This window comes from Oncorhynchus gorbuscha, linkage group LG25 (assembly GCF_021184085.1).
Source record: "Oncorhynchus gorbuscha isolate QuinsamMale2020 ecotype Even-year linkage group LG25, OgorEven_v1.0, whole genome shotgun sequence".
Taxonomy (NCBI): Eukaryota; Metazoa; Chordata; class Actinopteri; order Salmoniformes; family Salmonidae; genus Oncorhynchus; species Oncorhynchus gorbuscha.
The window spans coordinates 2,924,732-2,942,152 of NC_060197.1; the positions used below are offsets into that span (position 1 = coordinate 2,924,732).

General features: G+C 45.8%; 1 protein-coding gene across 5 annotated transcripts in view; it reads right to left on the reverse strand.

Moving 5' to 3' along the window:
* The window catches only part of LOC124014277 (protein kinase C and casein kinase substrate in neurons protein 2-like), a 37,599-nt gene that overhangs the window by 2,991 nt on the left and 17,187 nt on the right, over window positions 1-17,421 (reverse strand). For 2 of the 5 annotated variants that reach the window (XR_006834998.1, XM_046329096.1), the window contains exons 5-11: window positions 13,104-13,259; window positions 12,501-12,676; window positions 11,999-12,119; window positions 8,386-8,430; window positions 6,216-6,340; window positions 1,701-1,859; window positions 118-307 (exon numbers count right to left, since the gene is read on the reverse strand). Coding sequence is in view for 4 of the 5 variants with exons in the window: in XM_046329096.1 (XP_046185052.1) it covers window positions 118-307; window positions 1,701-1,859; window positions 6,216-6,340; window positions 8,386-8,430; window positions 11,999-12,119; window positions 12,501-12,676; window positions 13,104-13,259 (972 nt within the window). In the remaining variant the exon portion in view is untranslated. The remainder of the gene's footprint in view (window positions 1-117; window positions 308-1,700; window positions 1,860-6,215; window positions 6,341-8,385; window positions 8,431-11,998; window positions 12,120-12,500; window positions 12,677-13,103; window positions 13,260-17,421) is intronic. The other 3 variants (XM_046329097.1, XM_046329098.1, XM_046329099.1) reach the window with 3 other exon arrangements.

Sequence of the window (17,421 nt, forward strand, 5' to 3'; positions counted from 1 at the left end):
ACCGGGCAGGGGTCTCTTAACTCACATAGTCTTTAGTGAATTCTCACACACACACACACACACACACACACACACACACACACACACACACACACACACACACACACACACACACACTGCTTTGAAGCTGAGTTCATCCTGCTCCTGTCCTTCGTAGTCGTAGAGGGCACGCACGGCCACAGACACCCCCGAGGACGCCGGCTCCACCTCAAACGGGTTCCCATCGCCGTTGGCATCCTCAATGGAAAACGGGTTTACCCCAGTCTCCTCATCCGACCACTCTCGCGACTTCTCCACACTACTGGCGCTGAACAGACAGAGGCAGCAATCAACATAAGGGAAATTTGAAAATGTTACTTGCCCTGCTCACACACCGATTGGACAATCCAGCATGCCAGATGAGAGAAGCGGGAACAAAAAGAGTTATTGGGCATAAAAACAACGACACCAATGTAGAGTACAGCACAACATGTAGAAGGCCCAGCAAATGCATCTCCGAATCCGCCCGGATACAAAGACTGAAAGACTATAGGTTTCTCCCTTCCTCTCTCATATCAGCCAATGGGGGGGCGGGGGACATGCCTTTTTAGGAAACCAATGCTGTGAGGTTTTGTTGGCGAATGGATTTGTGAGTTTGCTTTGACACAACTTGGAATGGACACAGACAGAGTGCTGAGGTAAGGCAAGGCAACACAATGACACGAGTACAGTACAAAAGCATGGTTGGAGTTCACCCCATCCACCACTAGAGGGAGGTAGATGTACAGTACCCAGGTGAACAAGCACCCTTCTTCCCCAGTCAGAAAACCCATGAAACACACACACACACATCCTCACGCACACACGCTCTCTGAAGCCAGGTTACAGTCAGACTCTTGCAGTTGGTACACTCAAACACCAATGGCATCTCATAGTTCCTGCTTTACGCCAGAGAGACCGACACACACCGTTGGCTTTATGAGTGCTAGTTTCTCTGTCCTGCCTTGAGTCAATATCAGCTCTAATGTAAAACAGGACCCAATATAAGTTTCCTCACCAAGTTGTAGACAGGCTTTTGTTTAAAAGTATAAATTCTATAGAAATGGTATTTTTAAGTTCCAACTTGCAACAGATCTGACTGTAAAGTAAACACAGACAGGAAAAATACACACAAACACGCAGAAAGAATGCTCTGGACTTGGCACTGTTAGGAGTGATGACTAATGTAGGTTTGGTGTGATCGCTCACTGAGAGCCCATGCACCGTAACACAGCCTGCCGCTAGCCAGGGAGAGGGAAGGAGAAAGGAGGGGAGAGAGAAAAAAAGGAGGGGTGACAGAGGGAGTGAAGGCAAAGGGAGGAGAGGAAGGGGACAAGGATAGATGAGGAGAGGAATAAAAGAGACAAGTAATGGAAAAGAGAGGAAGAATAACAGGAAAGAGTGAAGGGAAAAATAAAGATGAGAGGACAGAAAGGGTGTGCCTCAATAGTGTGTTATTGAAGTGTTTCTCAGGGGTGCACATTTTTTGCCTTAGCCCAGCACTCGCTCACCTGGTTCTACTACTCAACTAATCAACAAGCCCTGTGTGCTCGTGCTTGGCTGGAACAAATGCGTGCAACCCTGAGAAACACGTGTGTGACACGAAAATACTAAATTCACCCAAAGACTGAGGGAGAGGAGAAAAAAAAGAAGAGGGGGAAGAAGGTCTCTCTTTCACCAACGTTTTCACTTCCTCCACTTTTTTGACATTGAGCGGACTGCTGCTGTTGTTGTTGTTGACGACAGCGGGCTGTTCCTTCTCGGTCCCCTGGAGATCCTCGTCGTCGTCATCCTCGAAGGGGTTCGAACCCACCGGCTCTGTGCTAGTGGGCACAGTCAGGCTGACGACACGGAGACACGGAGAGAGGCATGTGACACACACACACACCCCCCAAAACACATACTTGTACACATACACACCCTGAATCCAGACATCCAGAAAACCTTTGGATATGAGGGTTTAAGACATAATGGACACACAACTTGTACACAAGTGACACTTCCAACCATAACCAATCAAATAGACTATATGAGCCATGTGAGAAAAAACACATGACCAGTCTGAGGACACTGACGAGGCAACGCTGGGTACATATGGTTTTTAGACATCCATCATGACACTAGGACACAGTCAGCAACGCTGGGTACATATGGTTTTTAGACATCCATCATGACACTAGGACACAGTCAGCAACGCTGGGTACATATGGTTTTTAGACATCCATCATGACACTAGGACACAGTCAGCAACGCTGGGTACATATGGTTTTTAGACATCCATCATGACACTAGGACACAGTCAGCAACGCTGGGTACATATGGTTTTTAGACATCCATCATGACACTAGGACACAGTCAGCAACGCTGGGTACATATGGTTTTTAGACATCCATCATGACACTAGGACACAGTCAGCAACGCTGGGTACATATGGTTTTTAGACATCCATCATGACACTAGGACACAGTCAGCAACGCTGGGTACATATGGTTTTTAGACATCCATCATGACACTAGGACACAGTCAGCAACGCTGGGTACATATGGTTTTTAGACATCCATCATGACACTAGGACACAGTCAGCAACGCTGGGTACATATGGTTTTTAGACATCCATCATGACACTAGGACACAGTCAGCAACGCTGGGTACATATGGTTTTTAGACATCCATCATGACACTAGGACACAGTCAGCAACGCTGGGTACATATGGTTTTTAGACATCCATCATGACACTAGGACACAGTCAGCAACGCTGGGTACATATGGTTTTTAGACATCCATCATGACACTAGGACACAGTCAGCAACGCTGGGTACATATGGTTTTTAGACATCCATCATGACACTAGGACACAGTCACAAAATAAACATGTTCAGATAACAAATAAGAAATGGTCAGTTTTCCATTCACACAACATGTGTGATGCTTTTACTAGCATTTTATCAGTGTTTTCCCCAGCGGATACGCTCTGGGGTTGAGAAAACGGTCACACTCTTCACTTCACCAGGAATTCATTCTGAATTCCAATTTGACCCATATAATAGCCCATTTCCCTAGACATTTCAGGTAGATCTGAGAGGGTCAGATTGGTTTAAGCAATATGGTAATAGCGCCATTTCTCCCTCTGATTGGCTAGGTCAAAGCATTACCATATTAGTGACACCTATCTTTAAAAAATATATATTATCTAGAGAAGTACCTTGGGTTAGAGGCTGGGGGTAGATTTGGAAATCCACACTATTCTGTTGTGAGAACAAATTATGATAAAGTTACCCTAGACATTGATCTACGGTCAGCTTTGTATTTCCCCCCAAAGGTTAAGGTTAGGATTTGGGGAAGGTCAGCTGATCCTAGACCTGTGCTTAGAGACAACTTCAACCAGGAACCTACTGTAGTGTTGTATGTACATCGTATGCTTACAGTGCAGTTGGACCATGGCACGTAGTAGCCATCTGTCCAATCACAACGTCACTGCACTGTGGACACCTTTATTGACAGTCACGGCACCACGCTCTCTGAGATAACCAAATCTCTCTCAGACAAGTTCAAACACCAAACAAACACTGAACGGTGGCAACAATGTAACTTTGGTTGACAGAAGTCAGATAAAAAAAGACTGAGAAGACAAGACGTTCACACATCCTTAATGATGTTATATTAGGTCTCACACCAATATCAGCCTGCTTTTCGGTGATAGGCACAAGTGTTCTTTGTAGATAGACAGAGACAGAGATATATAAAGAGCGTAGTACTCAATAGTATTAGTTGCCCATAAACAACTTTTAAAGTGAGCAAATTATAAAATGCCCATATAGCAGTAAACTATCAATTTAAGGGGATAACCAGATAGATGTACTATCCCTTTAAGGGGGATAGCCAGATAGATGTACTATCCCTTTAAGGGGGATAACCAGATAGATGTACTATCCCTTTAAGGGGGATAACCAGATAGATGTACTATCCCTTTAAGGGGGATAACCAGATAGAAACACTACAAGGGATAGTACATCTATCTCTGATTTTGCTATAGCGCAGACATGTGTGAACATGATAAGGAAGGAGTGAAGTTGTACCTCGGTCCAGACAAGAATTTCACTCTGACCCCCTTTTCCTTATATGGCCAATGTTTGTTCAGTCTATTGCTTGTGCTTTCGTGAGCTGTGAAAATGAATTTCCACTGTAAGTACAACTAATCTTGATCAACACACACTCACCTTCACCCCTGTAGACACAGATATACAGTAGTGTATACAATACGTGTCTCTTATGCTGGTAGGGCGATGCAGACCCATGTTTGGCAATATGCACATCTGATGGATACCAAAAGGTCAAATGCCTTGCGTGCCTCACATTCCTCTCATTAACTCCACTCACACTCCTCCAACGCCCACTGACACACTCCCCCAGTACCCACCCTACACACACACACACACACACACTCCCCCAGTACCCACCCTACACACACCATGGGTCATGTTTGGCGTAAATTAACCAGTCTGCAACCTTTACAGCCAGTGGGGCACTTCTGTTTTCTCAGGGCTTGTTACAGGAATGTTTACCGTGACCATGGCAACCACTCAGTGGTGGAAGACGTCATTCCAAAGGCTTTTCTCCGGAATGCTTTACCAGCGTTCCCGATCAGCGGCAGAGAGCCTTGTTGTGGGGGAACAGTAACTATTATGTTTACATGTGTGCAGAGAGCCTTGTTGTGGAGGTAACAGTAGCTATGATGTTTACATGTGTGCAGAGAGCCTTGTTGTGGAGGAACAGTAACTATGATGTTTACATGTGTGCAGAGAGCCTTGTTGTGGAGGAACAGTAACTATGATGTTTACATGTGTGCAGAGAGCCTTGTTGTGGAGGAACAGTAACTATGATGTTTACATGTGTGCAGAGAGCCTTGTTGTGGAGGAACAGTAACTATGATGTTTACATGTGTGCAGAGAGCCTTGTTGTGGAGGAACAGTAACTATGATGTTTACATGTGTGCAGAGAGCCTTGTTGTGGAGGGAACAGTGGCTATGATGTTTACATGTGAAAGTGGTGTGGAATGTGTGCAGAGAGCCTTGTTGTGGAGGGAACAGTGGCTATGATGTTTACATGTGAAAGTGGTGTGGAATGTGTGCAGAGAGCCTTGTTGTGGAGGGAACAGTGGCTATGATGTTTACATGTGAAAGTGGTGTGGAATGTGTGCAGAGAGCCTTGTTGTGGGGGAACAGTGGCTATGATGTTTACATGTGCAAGTGGTGTGGAATGTGTGCAGAGAGCCTTGTTGTGGGGGAACAGTGGCTATGATGTTTACATGTGAAAGTGGTGTGGAATGTGTGCAGAGAGCCTTGTTGTGGAGGGAACAGTGGCTATGATGTTTACATGTGAAAGTGGTGTGGAATGTGTGCAGAGAGCCTTGTTGTGGGGGAACAGTGGCTATGATGTTTACATGTGCAAGTGGTGTGGAATGTGTGCAGAGAGCCTTGTTGTGGGGGAACAGTGGCTATGATGTTTACATGTGAAAGTGGTGTGGAATGTGTGCAGAGAGCCTTGTTGTGGAGGGAACAGTGGCTATGATGTTTACATGTGAAAGTGGTGTGGAATGTGTGCAGAGAGCCTTGTTGTGGAGGTAACAGTAGCTATGATGTTTACATGTGAAAGTGGTGTGGAATGTGTGCAGAGAGCCTTGTTGTAGAGGTAACAGTGGCTATGATGTTTACATGTGAAAGTGGTGTGGAATGTGTGCAAAGAGCCTTGTTGTGGAGGTAACAGTGGCTATGATGTTTACATGTGAAAGTGGTGTGGAATGTGTGCAGAGAGCCTTGTTGTGGAGGTAACAGTAGCTATGATGTTTACATGTGAAAGTGGTGTGGAATGTCTGCAGAGAGCCTTGTTGTGGAGGTAACAGTGGCTATGATGTTTACATGTGAAAGTGGTGTGGAATGTGTGCAGAGAGCCTTGTTGTGGAGGTAACAGTAGCTATGATGTTTACATGAGAAAGTGGTGTGGAATGTGTGCAGAGAGCCTTGTTGTGGAGGTAACAGTAGCTATGATGTTTACATGTGAAAGTGGTGTGGAATGTGTGCAGCAGTGGTAAGAGAGGATTGGAAGCTACATTCTTTCACTGGCCTTCCGACACATTTATCTACTGCAACTTGATAAATGTCTTCCCACTTCCTGACAGTGTGTGTGTGTGTGTGGTTACCTGCTGCTGCTCTTGGCTGCCTGCTGCTCTTCCATTTGGCTGATGCCCGTCAGGGTGATTCCCTCGGAGGGCTTCTTCTTAGTCTCTCGCCGACTCAGTGTACGGTTCAAATCTATGGACCAGTCCTGAAACACACACACACACACACACACACACACACACACACACACACACACACACACACACACACACACACACACACACACACACACACACAATTAGTCATGCACCCTCGGACACAGATGAACATGAGTCACATGCTCAGCTCAAAACGGATTCAGCATGAATGTTCAAACATTAGTAACTAAAACTGCTTGTCTGAGCAACAATACTACACAAAGGACAAGCATTGAAATAATGCACACACTTACACCCAAGTGCACACTCATTGGAAGTTCCAATGCGCTAACTAGCACAATCACTAGGTAACATTAGGCAAACGTTTCTCAGGCTGTGACTAAACACTGAAGACCAGGGCTGTGGAGTACTGAAACAGTGTGTGTATAGTTAAGGTAAACACATCCTCCACCATAAAGACAGACATGGCACTGAGCCATCACAAACCTCCACCAGAAGCTAAGGAGCAGGCTTGAATCAAAACATCATCCCCAACCAACGCCAACAGAACCTCATCCCAACGTTAGGAGAACATTGGCCCAATTCAGGCCCACAGAGACACACACACACTTTAACATAGTCCAATACTGCGTCTCTAGCCACAGAAGGACAGGGGCTGTGTTCAGGAGGGTCCTAGACTTACTACAGCTCTATGGAGGTTACATAGGGGCTGTGTTTAGGAGGGTCCTAGACTTACTACAGTTCTAGAGGTTACATAGGGGCTGTGTTCAGGAGGGTCCTAGACTTACTACAGTTCTAGAGGTTACATAGGGGCTGTGTTCAGGAGGGTCCTAGACTTACTACAGCTCTATGGAGGTTACATAGGGGCTGTGTTCAGGAGGGCCCTAGACTTACTACAGCTCTATGGAGGTTACATAGGGGCTGTGTTCAGGAGGGCCCTAGACTTATTACAGGTTCTATGGAGGTTACATAGGGGCTGTGTTCAGGAGGGTCCTAGACTTACTACAGCTCTATGGAGGTTACATAGGGGCTGTGTTCAGGAGGGCCCTAGACTTATTACAGGTTCTATGGAGGTTACATAGGGGCTGTGTTCAGGAGGGCCCTAGACTTATTACAGGTTCTATGGAGGTTACATAGGGGCTGTGTTCAGGAGGGCCCTAGACTTATTACAGGTTCTATGGAGGTTACATAGGGGCTGTGTTCAGGAGGGCCCTAGACTTATTACAGGTTCTATGGAGGTTACATAGGGGCTGTGTTCAGGAGGGCCCTAGACTTATTACAGGTTCTATGGAGGTTACATAGGGGCTGTGTTCAGGAGGGTCCTAGACTTACTACAGTTCTATGGAGGTTACATAGGGACTGTGTTCAGGAGGGCCCTAGACTTATTACAGGTTCTATGGAGGTTACATAGGGGCTGTGTTCAGGAGGGCCCTAGACTTACTACAGGTTCTATGGAAGTTACATAGGGGCTGTGTTTAGGAGGGCCCTAGACTTACTACAGCTCTAGAGATTACATTTCCCGTATAACTCTACGTTTTCCCAAGTCACTCCCTGTTCCCACAGATATAACAAGTGGGTTGTTCTCGAAGTTCAAAGGTCAGTTTGAGGGCCTGACTGGTGAACCCAGAGGGCCAAATTACATCACATGACCTGGCAGGCACCATGTGACCCCCTGCAGGGTTCACAGGGGCTGACACGAGGTCAGAGGTCACCACGGGGTGAAAGGTTAAAGAGAGGAACTCTGAATGAGGGAAAGATGAGAGAAGGAGTCTTCTGGAATACAGACATCCAGGAAGACAAACATCCATAGGATGAGGCAGGGGGAGGAGTCACGCACATCCCCACAGGGACATACATGACAGACGTGGTGACGAGGCCATTCATCAGACAGGCGTGTGTGTGTGTGTGTGTGCGCACTTCCTTGTGTGTTTTCAGGTGCTCCTCGTAAAGCATTAGGAGGGCCAGAATGGGCACATAAACCGAACACACACACACACAAAGAGAAAATGCAAACAGAGGAAGGAGAGTGAGGTAAATAACCCTCCCCCCAGGAACCACGGTGATAGAATAGTCCTTCCCAGGCAGAACTCACTACAATGGACCTTCTGGACCTAGAGGAGCGGGACCAGTCCACATTCTGTCAAATGGAGGGGGGGGTTGGACAAGACAGGTACATTATTTCCAAGTAAAGAACAGCCATTTAAAGAACAATGCTTTAACATCTAAGCACAGTATCAGTTAGTCTGTGATCATGAAGAGGTGTCTTGTGATAAATGTTGCTCTTCATTTAGTGTTATGTTGATGTGGAGTTTGTGTTATGGTCTTTTTAAAACGCTCTTCTTCTAGCACTACGAACATCGATTTCTGAAGAGATTCTACCTCACTCAAATGCTTGTTTTTAATTACTGAATGAACCTATGTAAAGAAACTGGATAAGAGCAGGTGCAAAATCAGTGTTCCTCAATCCATACCAGGGGGCACTTATTTCCATATTTAGCTTTTCTATCTTCTGTTTTGTAACATGGTTTGACACCAACTCCATGCCCTTATGTTGTGACAGCGCCATCAGTTCCTCTTGGATAGAGCTTGGTTACGATCTGCACATTGAAGACAAGTCAGTATTCGGTACAACCTGACAGACAGGATTGGTGTCTGTCTGTGTGTGTGTGTGTGTGTGTCCTATCAAATGACAGAAAAATGCTGGGGAGATCACACACGGTCACAATGGGCTTTTGTGTGGTACGACGCGTCACAGTATGTCCTTACTATAGCTTGAAGTACAACTCGACGAATGCCTTGACGAACTCAATGCACCTTAAAATGACTAAATCCAAATTGAAACAGTGTAGAAAATATAATGGATCTATATTTATAGTTTCTTGACCTTCCAGCTCGCTAATAATCACTAGACATTCAGGGAGCATAAAAAATAAATTAAATAACAACGGGTAGATGCGGCTGTCATGACATTTCATCAGCCGTGATTGTCAAGCAAATAACTATCGGTCTCACGGTAATTGACTGTTAATTAACATAAACACGTTTAGCATCTCCTGGCTTCCACACACAGCCTCCAAGCCATTGATGCAGACCTTCAGAACATCTACATTTTTAAAAGTCTAATAAACCCATGCAATATAGCCCTACACCATCACAATTAAACCATTATTTATTTTAGACCGGTCTGAAGAAGCATGATATGAAGAAAATGTTTAACCGAATAGCATACTCTGAGTTGTCCGTGTGGTATGTCCTGATCTGGCTATGCCAAATGGCTGATGGCTACACTAGTTCATTAGCAGACAAGATTTGCTTAGAATTCCATGGCATTATTTAATAGTGTGAAGAATACAATTGAACAAAGCAGAATAAAATAGGAAGCATATTTTCTCCAAGCGATGAGGGAGTGCACACGTGGCTATTCTGTGTTGAATGATTAACAAAGAAACAGGTATTCCTATATGCTTAATTTAGAGTTATTATTAATGTAGCTTTAGTTGTTCTACAAACGTTGGTCTATACGTTTTGATTTTTAAATACATTGTAAGGTCGCATGACGCGACTAATGAGCATTTGAAAATAAGTCGCTCGAAAGGCATGAGTGCTGCTTTGATTTTAGCGCAGGCTGTACACACTACATCAGCCACTCATTCACAATTTGACAAGCACTTGTTAATCCATAGAATGTCCTGGCGGCATCCCCTGGCCGTAATGCACCCCCCAAAAAATCCATGCCTTTTGCGCTGCGCCCTTCTCCCGGAGTGCTGAATCACGTCATCGGTCAGAGGCTACAAGTGAAGAAAGACACATGGGGGACGCAACAGTGTGCATCCTTATCCAATTCCGAAGTGCATATTGAAGACATTGGAACTGTCCACATTTACTTTTCGTCAGCCAACAAGATGAGTAGGCCTAACGAACAGCAAAAGCACTAGCCTATGTCAATCTACTATCCCCCATAGTACACATTTTGACCTATTCTATTCTGTGCGAGAAATAAATATTCCAAACATAGTCTGGGACAGTTGTGGGATGCGCTAGATCCCAAATTAATACAACTACTAGCATTAAAAATATTTTATTTTATTACACAATGTAATTGACACAACAGATCAGAACGTTTAGCTTAAAATATTGATAAACTATTAGCTATTTTGTCACATTATAAGCGCAAAAAATGTGCACATTAGGTAGTAAGCAATAAACGCAAATGTTCCATTAGCGGGAAAACACCATTATCAAAAGTGACAGCAAATGCAATTACACATGTAATGCTTTATTATAAAGGTGCAGTATTATGGTGAAAATTATCTTTACAAAACTTGAAACTCACTCACTGCTTATGAATGCCATTTAGGCTCTACACTCTTTGTAAAGCTGATTAATGTGCTACATTTTAAAGAAGTTATTTGGCCACTTTAGTTGTGATACAAACCTTATTAAAACATATCAGCCTATGGGTTAGGCTACATGAGGTGTGTGACTATGATTCGAAAAAGTCACAAAAAAAGGCATTGTTTCTTATGCTGGGCATCATTCACAAGTGATAATATATAATTCACGAGCTAATATTGTCACCCATCAGACTATTCTTGATTTAATCTAGTCTTCACATATATTAAATAACATATGTGTGAAATTTGTTTTGATTTAGAATGGGACCATTATCATCCACCTGTATCGAAACAGGGGCAGCTGAAACAAATACATGTCATCTATGTACTTAAATATTGCACGGAGGACACTTTCCCCGAGGTTTATTTTCCTGCCAGACAGGTTAGCTATACTCCTGTTGTTAATATAAGCAATGTGCTTAATATTAGGAAAGTTTAAAAATAAAAATAGTAGGCCTAGCCTATAGAAAGGTAAGTCTCCTCTTTTTAGTAGAGGTCATCACTGTTCTCACAATTGCATCGCCTATTGAAATGTTGCGCAACATGAGCTCTCATTAAGTGTTTGATTCGATTTGTTATTCCATTTGCATTGATGTCAGAGTGATTAGAGGGACAATAGAGTGCTGATTACCAGGCAGCTAGCAAGTTTGGTAGGCTACTAATGACCATCAGCAGCATCAGAGCTTGGAGATCCTTATTACCGTGATTAAACGATCACATGGAATTTGACTGCCTTCATGACTTGTGACTGCTGTTGTGGCGGAAATACGGTCACCGCAACAGATCTAATTAGGGACTATTTTTGGAAAATTCTGACGACATGGAAATAGCATATTCAGCACGACCCTTAGGACCTCGAAGACAGAATGCAGCCCCCGAGGCAAAATGACAGACACCCCTGACCTAGAGGGAGAAACGGCGGAGTGGGAAGAGTTGTTCCAATGGAATTTTTCCACAGAGCCATAAATCTTGTTGAGTTATTAATACCAATGTAATAACTTCTCTGCCTCACCATGTACCTCAAACTCAGAACCGTTCACTGACACTGAGCAAATCACTCTCTCCCATTTCCTCAATACTCTCCCAATACGTGTACCTCAAACCGGGGTCAGTTCATTGGAGCTAAACCACACTCTCTCTCTCTCCCATTCTTCTCCCTCATCTCCCCTCTCCCCATACCTCAAACCGGGGTCAGTTCATTGGAGCTAAACCCCACTCTCTCTCTCCCCGTAACTCAAACCGGGGCCAGTTCATTGGAGCTAAATCCCTCTCTCTCCCATTCCTCTCCCATCCTTCTCACTCATCCCGTACCTCAAACTGGGGCCAGTTCATGGGCATGCCAGGACCGTGGTTGGAGCGGAACCACTTGAGGTCCTCCACAGCGTCAGCAGCAGAGATAGTGTCCTCCAACGTGTGGTAGACTGTCTGGAATCTAGAGAGGGAGAGAAGAGGAAGACAGGAGAGCGAGAGAAAGAGAGCGAGAGGGTACATCAGCATTTCCCTAATGATGGATGGTGAACCATGTCCAATCCCAAATCCCCCCCTCTAGGTAGATCTGGGTTGTAGAAATCCAAATGGACCCATATCCCCTACGCCCTAACCACTCCTGTAGATACAAGAGGATTGAATAGCAGCCAATCAGAAGGCAAATAAAGCTATGAAGGTTAGGATGCAGAGGCTAGGGGTACATTTGGAATTGATATGGAGAGGTGGAGGGGTCTTCCTCGTTATTTGTGGAGGTGTCACAGCCTACTTGTGATTGATGGAGGTGTCACAGCCTACTTGTGATTGGTGGAGAGGTATCATAGCCTACTTGTGATTAGTGGAGAGGTCGAGGTGATGCTTGACTTCCAGCAGAAGTTCTTTGAAGAAGGTGATGCGTTTGTCCTCAAACTGCTGCCATTGCTCAAACACCTGCTCCATGTTCTCCATGTACTGGGGAGTCACCTTGTCCAGCTCCTCCAGAGACTTCTCATAGCGCTCCTTAGTCTGGGACCCAGAGGATCATACAGGTAAGCACACACACACACACGTAAGGAGACATACACACAGGTAAGCACACACACACACACGTAAGGAGACATACACACAGGTAAGCACACACACACAGGTAAGCACACACACACTTAAGCACACACACACGTAAGGAGACACACGTAAGGAGACATACACACAGGTAAGCACACAGGTAAGCACACACACACGTAAGGAGACATACACACAGGTAAGCACACACAGGTAAGGTAAGACATACACACGGACACACGGAGCTGAAACATTTGCTCCATATTGTCAGGATACTCAAATGGTCACAGAGTCACATTCCAGCCATGACACACTACATAGACATAAAACACGTGTCCACACAGAGATGATTTAACACCAGTGTAACCCCCCACTCCCACCCCATCCCTACCTTCTCCATCTCCTGCTGGCACTTCTCCACCTTGTCCTGCATTTTCTTCTGGGCCTCAGGGTTGCTGTTGTTCTCCAGCTTGCTGTTGTTCTCCCGGCTGGTGGCCAGCTTCTCTTCCTTACAGGCCCCGTGGTACGCCTTCTTCATCGTCTCCATCTGCCATATGGCACAGAGAAGGTAAGGTACAGCGGTTAACATCATGCTTATGTAGCTAATGGATAACCAAGTTAGCATGGCGCAGTAGCTAAGTGACTATTCAATATGATTCCACCCTTTCAGTGGTAGACACAAGCTTAGGAACAAGACCAGCTCTAGCCTTTTGGGGGCCATAAGCAAGATTTGTCTGGGAGCCCCCCCACCTCGCAGGCAAAACATTTAGTGGCCCACCTCTTGGCTGTGGAGAGAAATGTGCAGTTTTAAAAGAGCCACTGAACACGCCAATTGGCTCGTGTTTTTCTGTTGCTCATTAGTAAAACAAGATTTCAGTCTTGGAGGCATGTTTCCTGACTCATTCTGCAATTGGTTAATGTTTGTCCCCCATGAGACACTGTAGACACGGAAGCCTATTTCACTTCCTTAAAACACCCAGAATCAATCTAAGACAACTTAAGAAATCTGTAATTAATTTTGACGTTTTTGCAGAGGATGTCTTAGTTGCGCAATTTTACATCTAAGGTGTTTGGTTAAGTATTTGTCAAGTAAAAGAGATATGCGACGTGTTGTCTCATGTAAACAAAATCGGAGCCGCTGGGCAGGTGTGTCTCACTGTATGCTGTCACCGCAGCTGTTCACCCCATGTTAGTGGCCAAACGGACATCGTCAACTCAAAACCCAACCTTCATTTACCCGTTGTGACATACAGATCTTACAAACTTGGTTTTAGATTAGACTATTATCATATCTACACTTTGTAGTATTTACACTTTTTGAATTCTAGAATAACTGTTTCTGACTCATATCGAGACAGTTTTCAAAGGGATTCGTTGCCATTCTACACATTTTGCCATGGGGCGGGAATAATCTCGCTTATTGGCTGGGCTGACACTGCTAAGGAACAATGCTTTTTCAAAAGAATAAAAGGTGAGAGGAATGGTGGCGGGGGTCTTTGGAAGGCAAGAGAATGATTAAGTCAAGGTAACAAAATAATACAATAATGAAAGTCTTAAAGACTAAGCACCCAATTCAGACTCTGGTAAACAAAGAGGTGGAAACTAAAATAGACTTAGGGAAAAACTCTGGCGATTGGCAAAACCCGTCCACCTAACAGCTGGGGTTTGATTCAATCTACATCAAATGGAAAGAGGGAATGAGAGAAGTGGGGAATGAGAGAAGTGGACAAGGACATTAGTTCCTGTTGTTTGGGACAGGACCAGAGTGCCAGCAATGTTCTTCTCCCACTATCTGTGTGTGTGCGTGAGAAAGATAGAGCAAGTTGGAGTATGAGATTTTAAATATGGAATGTGTTCTATCAGTGTTATTGTGTGTGTGTGTATGACGAGATTGAAACGTGTGTGTGTGCGCACACGCGGTAGACAAGGCCATTCCACCCGCTTCTTTTAAGACAAGACAGTTAGCCCGCCAGCCAGCCAGCCAGCCAGCCAGCCAGCCAGGAAGACTCAGATTGTGAAACTGGTACACTACAAACTGCAGACTGTTCCAGAACTCCCAGGTCAGAGGAGTGACATCAGACATCATTTGAGTGTGTGTGTGTGTGTGTGTGTTGGTTTGTGCAAGTAGGAGTATGTGTTCATCTGCACTACTACTAGCCAAAAGCACAGCAGAGCAGCCCAGTGTATTTCCCACACCATAACCAATCAAGGCGCCACAGAGAAACTGAGAGCCGGTTCGACACACAATGGCCTTCCCTTTCGTAGCAGCTGCCCGTGTGGCCAGTGTAAAGTTACACGCCACTGCTTCCTATGAATGGCCAACACTAATGAAATAGCCAGTTCATATAGAAAATAAAATGCTTTTTAAAGTGGAGATCTAGTTGATAAACTGCCAGGTTGGGCTGATGAGACAGTGGATTGCGCAGTCAGATGGAAAATAGTAAACAGGCAATCTAACATCATAGATTTAGCCGGTGGTAACTTGTGGATTATAAACTGGGTGGTTCGAGCCCTGAATGCTGATTGGCTGAAAGCCATGGCATATCAGACCATATACTATGTGTATGACAAAACATGTATTTTTACTGCTCTAATTACATTAGTAACCAGTTTATAATAGCAATAAGGCACCTTGGGGGTTTGTGATATATGGCCAATATACCACGGCTAAGGGCTGTGTCCAGGTACTCTGCGTTGCGTTGTGTATAAGAACAGCCCTTAGCCGTGGCATATTGGTCATATACCACACCTCCTCTGGCCTTATTACTTAGAAATACACCGGCTGTAATGTGGTTTCAACGAATCAGCATTCAGGATTACACCCACCATTGTATAAATAGCACTAATGGCCTGTTTGTTGTACAGCATAGCAGCTACTACAGGAGAGAAGGAGCTGCAAACAGTGAAAGCAGTGAGTCAGTGATATGTGTCCAAGTGAACTGAGGGGTAATGGGAATAATTGTGGTGGTTATTGCAGAAATCAACGGACTGATAAATGCAGGGTAAAGCTGGTGTGTGTATTGCCTGCGCGCGTGCGTGTGTATATTGCCCGCTCATGTATGTACTGTCTGCATGCGTGCATGTATTGTCTGCGTATATATATATATTCTCTCTTCATGCTGAGTGTATCGTCTGCGTGTGTGTGTATTGCCTGCATGTGTGTGTGTGTGCGCATTGTCTGCATGTGTGTGTGTGTGCGCATTGTCTGCATGCGTGTGTGTGTGCGCATTGTCTGCATGCGTGTGTGTGTGCGCATTGTCTGCATGCGTGTGCGCATTGTCTGCATGCGTGTGCGCATTGTCTGCATGCGTGTGCGCATTGTCTGCATGCGTGTGCGCATTGTCTGCATGCGTGTGCGCATTGTCTGCATGCGTGTGCGCATTGTCTGCATGCGTGTGCGCATTGTCTGCATGCGTGTGCGCATTGTCTGCATGCGTGTGCGCATTGTCTGCATGCGTGTGCGCATTGTCTGCATGCGTGTGCGCATTGTCTGCATGCGTGTGCGCATTGTCTGCATGCGTGTGCGCATTGTCTGCATGCGTGTGCGCATTGTCTGCATGCGTGCGCGCATTGTCTGCATGCGTGCGCGCATGGTCTGCATGCGTGCGTGCATGGTCTGCGTGCATGGTCTGCATGCGTGTGTGCATGGTCTGCATGCATGGTCTGCATGCGTGTGTGCATGGTCTGCATGCATGTGTGTGCATGGTCTGCATGCATGTGTGTGCATGGTCTGCATGCGTGTGTGCATGGTCTGCATGCATGTGTGTGCATGGTCTGCATGCATGTGTGTGCATGGTCTGCATGCATGTGTGTGCATGGTCTGCGTGCGTGTGCATGGTCTGCGTGCGTGTGCATGGTCTGCGTGCGTGTGCATGGTCTGCGTGCGTGTGCATGGTCTGCGTGCGTGTGCATGGTCTGTGTGTATTGTCTGCCTGCGTGTGTGTATTGTCTGCCTGCCTGCGTGTGTGCGTGTATTGTCTGCCTGCCTGCGTGTGTGCGTGTATTGTCTGTCTGCCTGCGTGTGTGCGTGTATTGTCTGTCTGCCTGCGTGTGTGCGTGTATTGTCTGTCTGCCTGCGTGTGTGCGTGTATTGTCTGTCTGCCTGCGTGTGTGCGTGTATTGTCTGTCTGCCTGCGTGTGTGCGTGTATTGTCTGTCTGCCTGCGTGTGTGCGTGTATTGTCTGTCTGCCTGCGTGTGTGCGTGTATTGTCTGTCTGCCTGCGTGTGTGCGTGTATTGTCTGTCTGCCTGCGTGTGTGCGTGTATTGTCTGTCTGCCTGCGTGTGTGCGTGTATTGTCTGTCTGCCTGCGTGTGTGCGTGTATTGTCTGTCTGCCTGCGTGTGTGCGTGTATTGTCTGTCTGCCTGCGTGTGTGCGTGTATTGTCTGTCTGCCTGCGTGTGTGCGTGTATTGTCTGTCTGCCTGCGTGTGTGCGTGTATTGTCTGTCTGCCTGCGTGTGTGCGTGTATTGTCTGTCTGCCTGCGTGTGTGCGTGTATTGTCTGTCTGCCTGCGTGTGTGCGTGTATTGTCTGTCTGCCTGCGTGTGTGCGTGTATTGTCTGTCTGCGCGTGTGTGCGTGTATTGTCTGTCTGCGCGTGTGTGCGTGTATTGTCTGTCTGCGCGTGTGTGCGTGTATTGTCTGTCTGCGCGTGTGTGCGTGTATTGTCTGTCTGCGCGTGTGTGCGTGTATTGTCTGTCTGCGCGTGTGT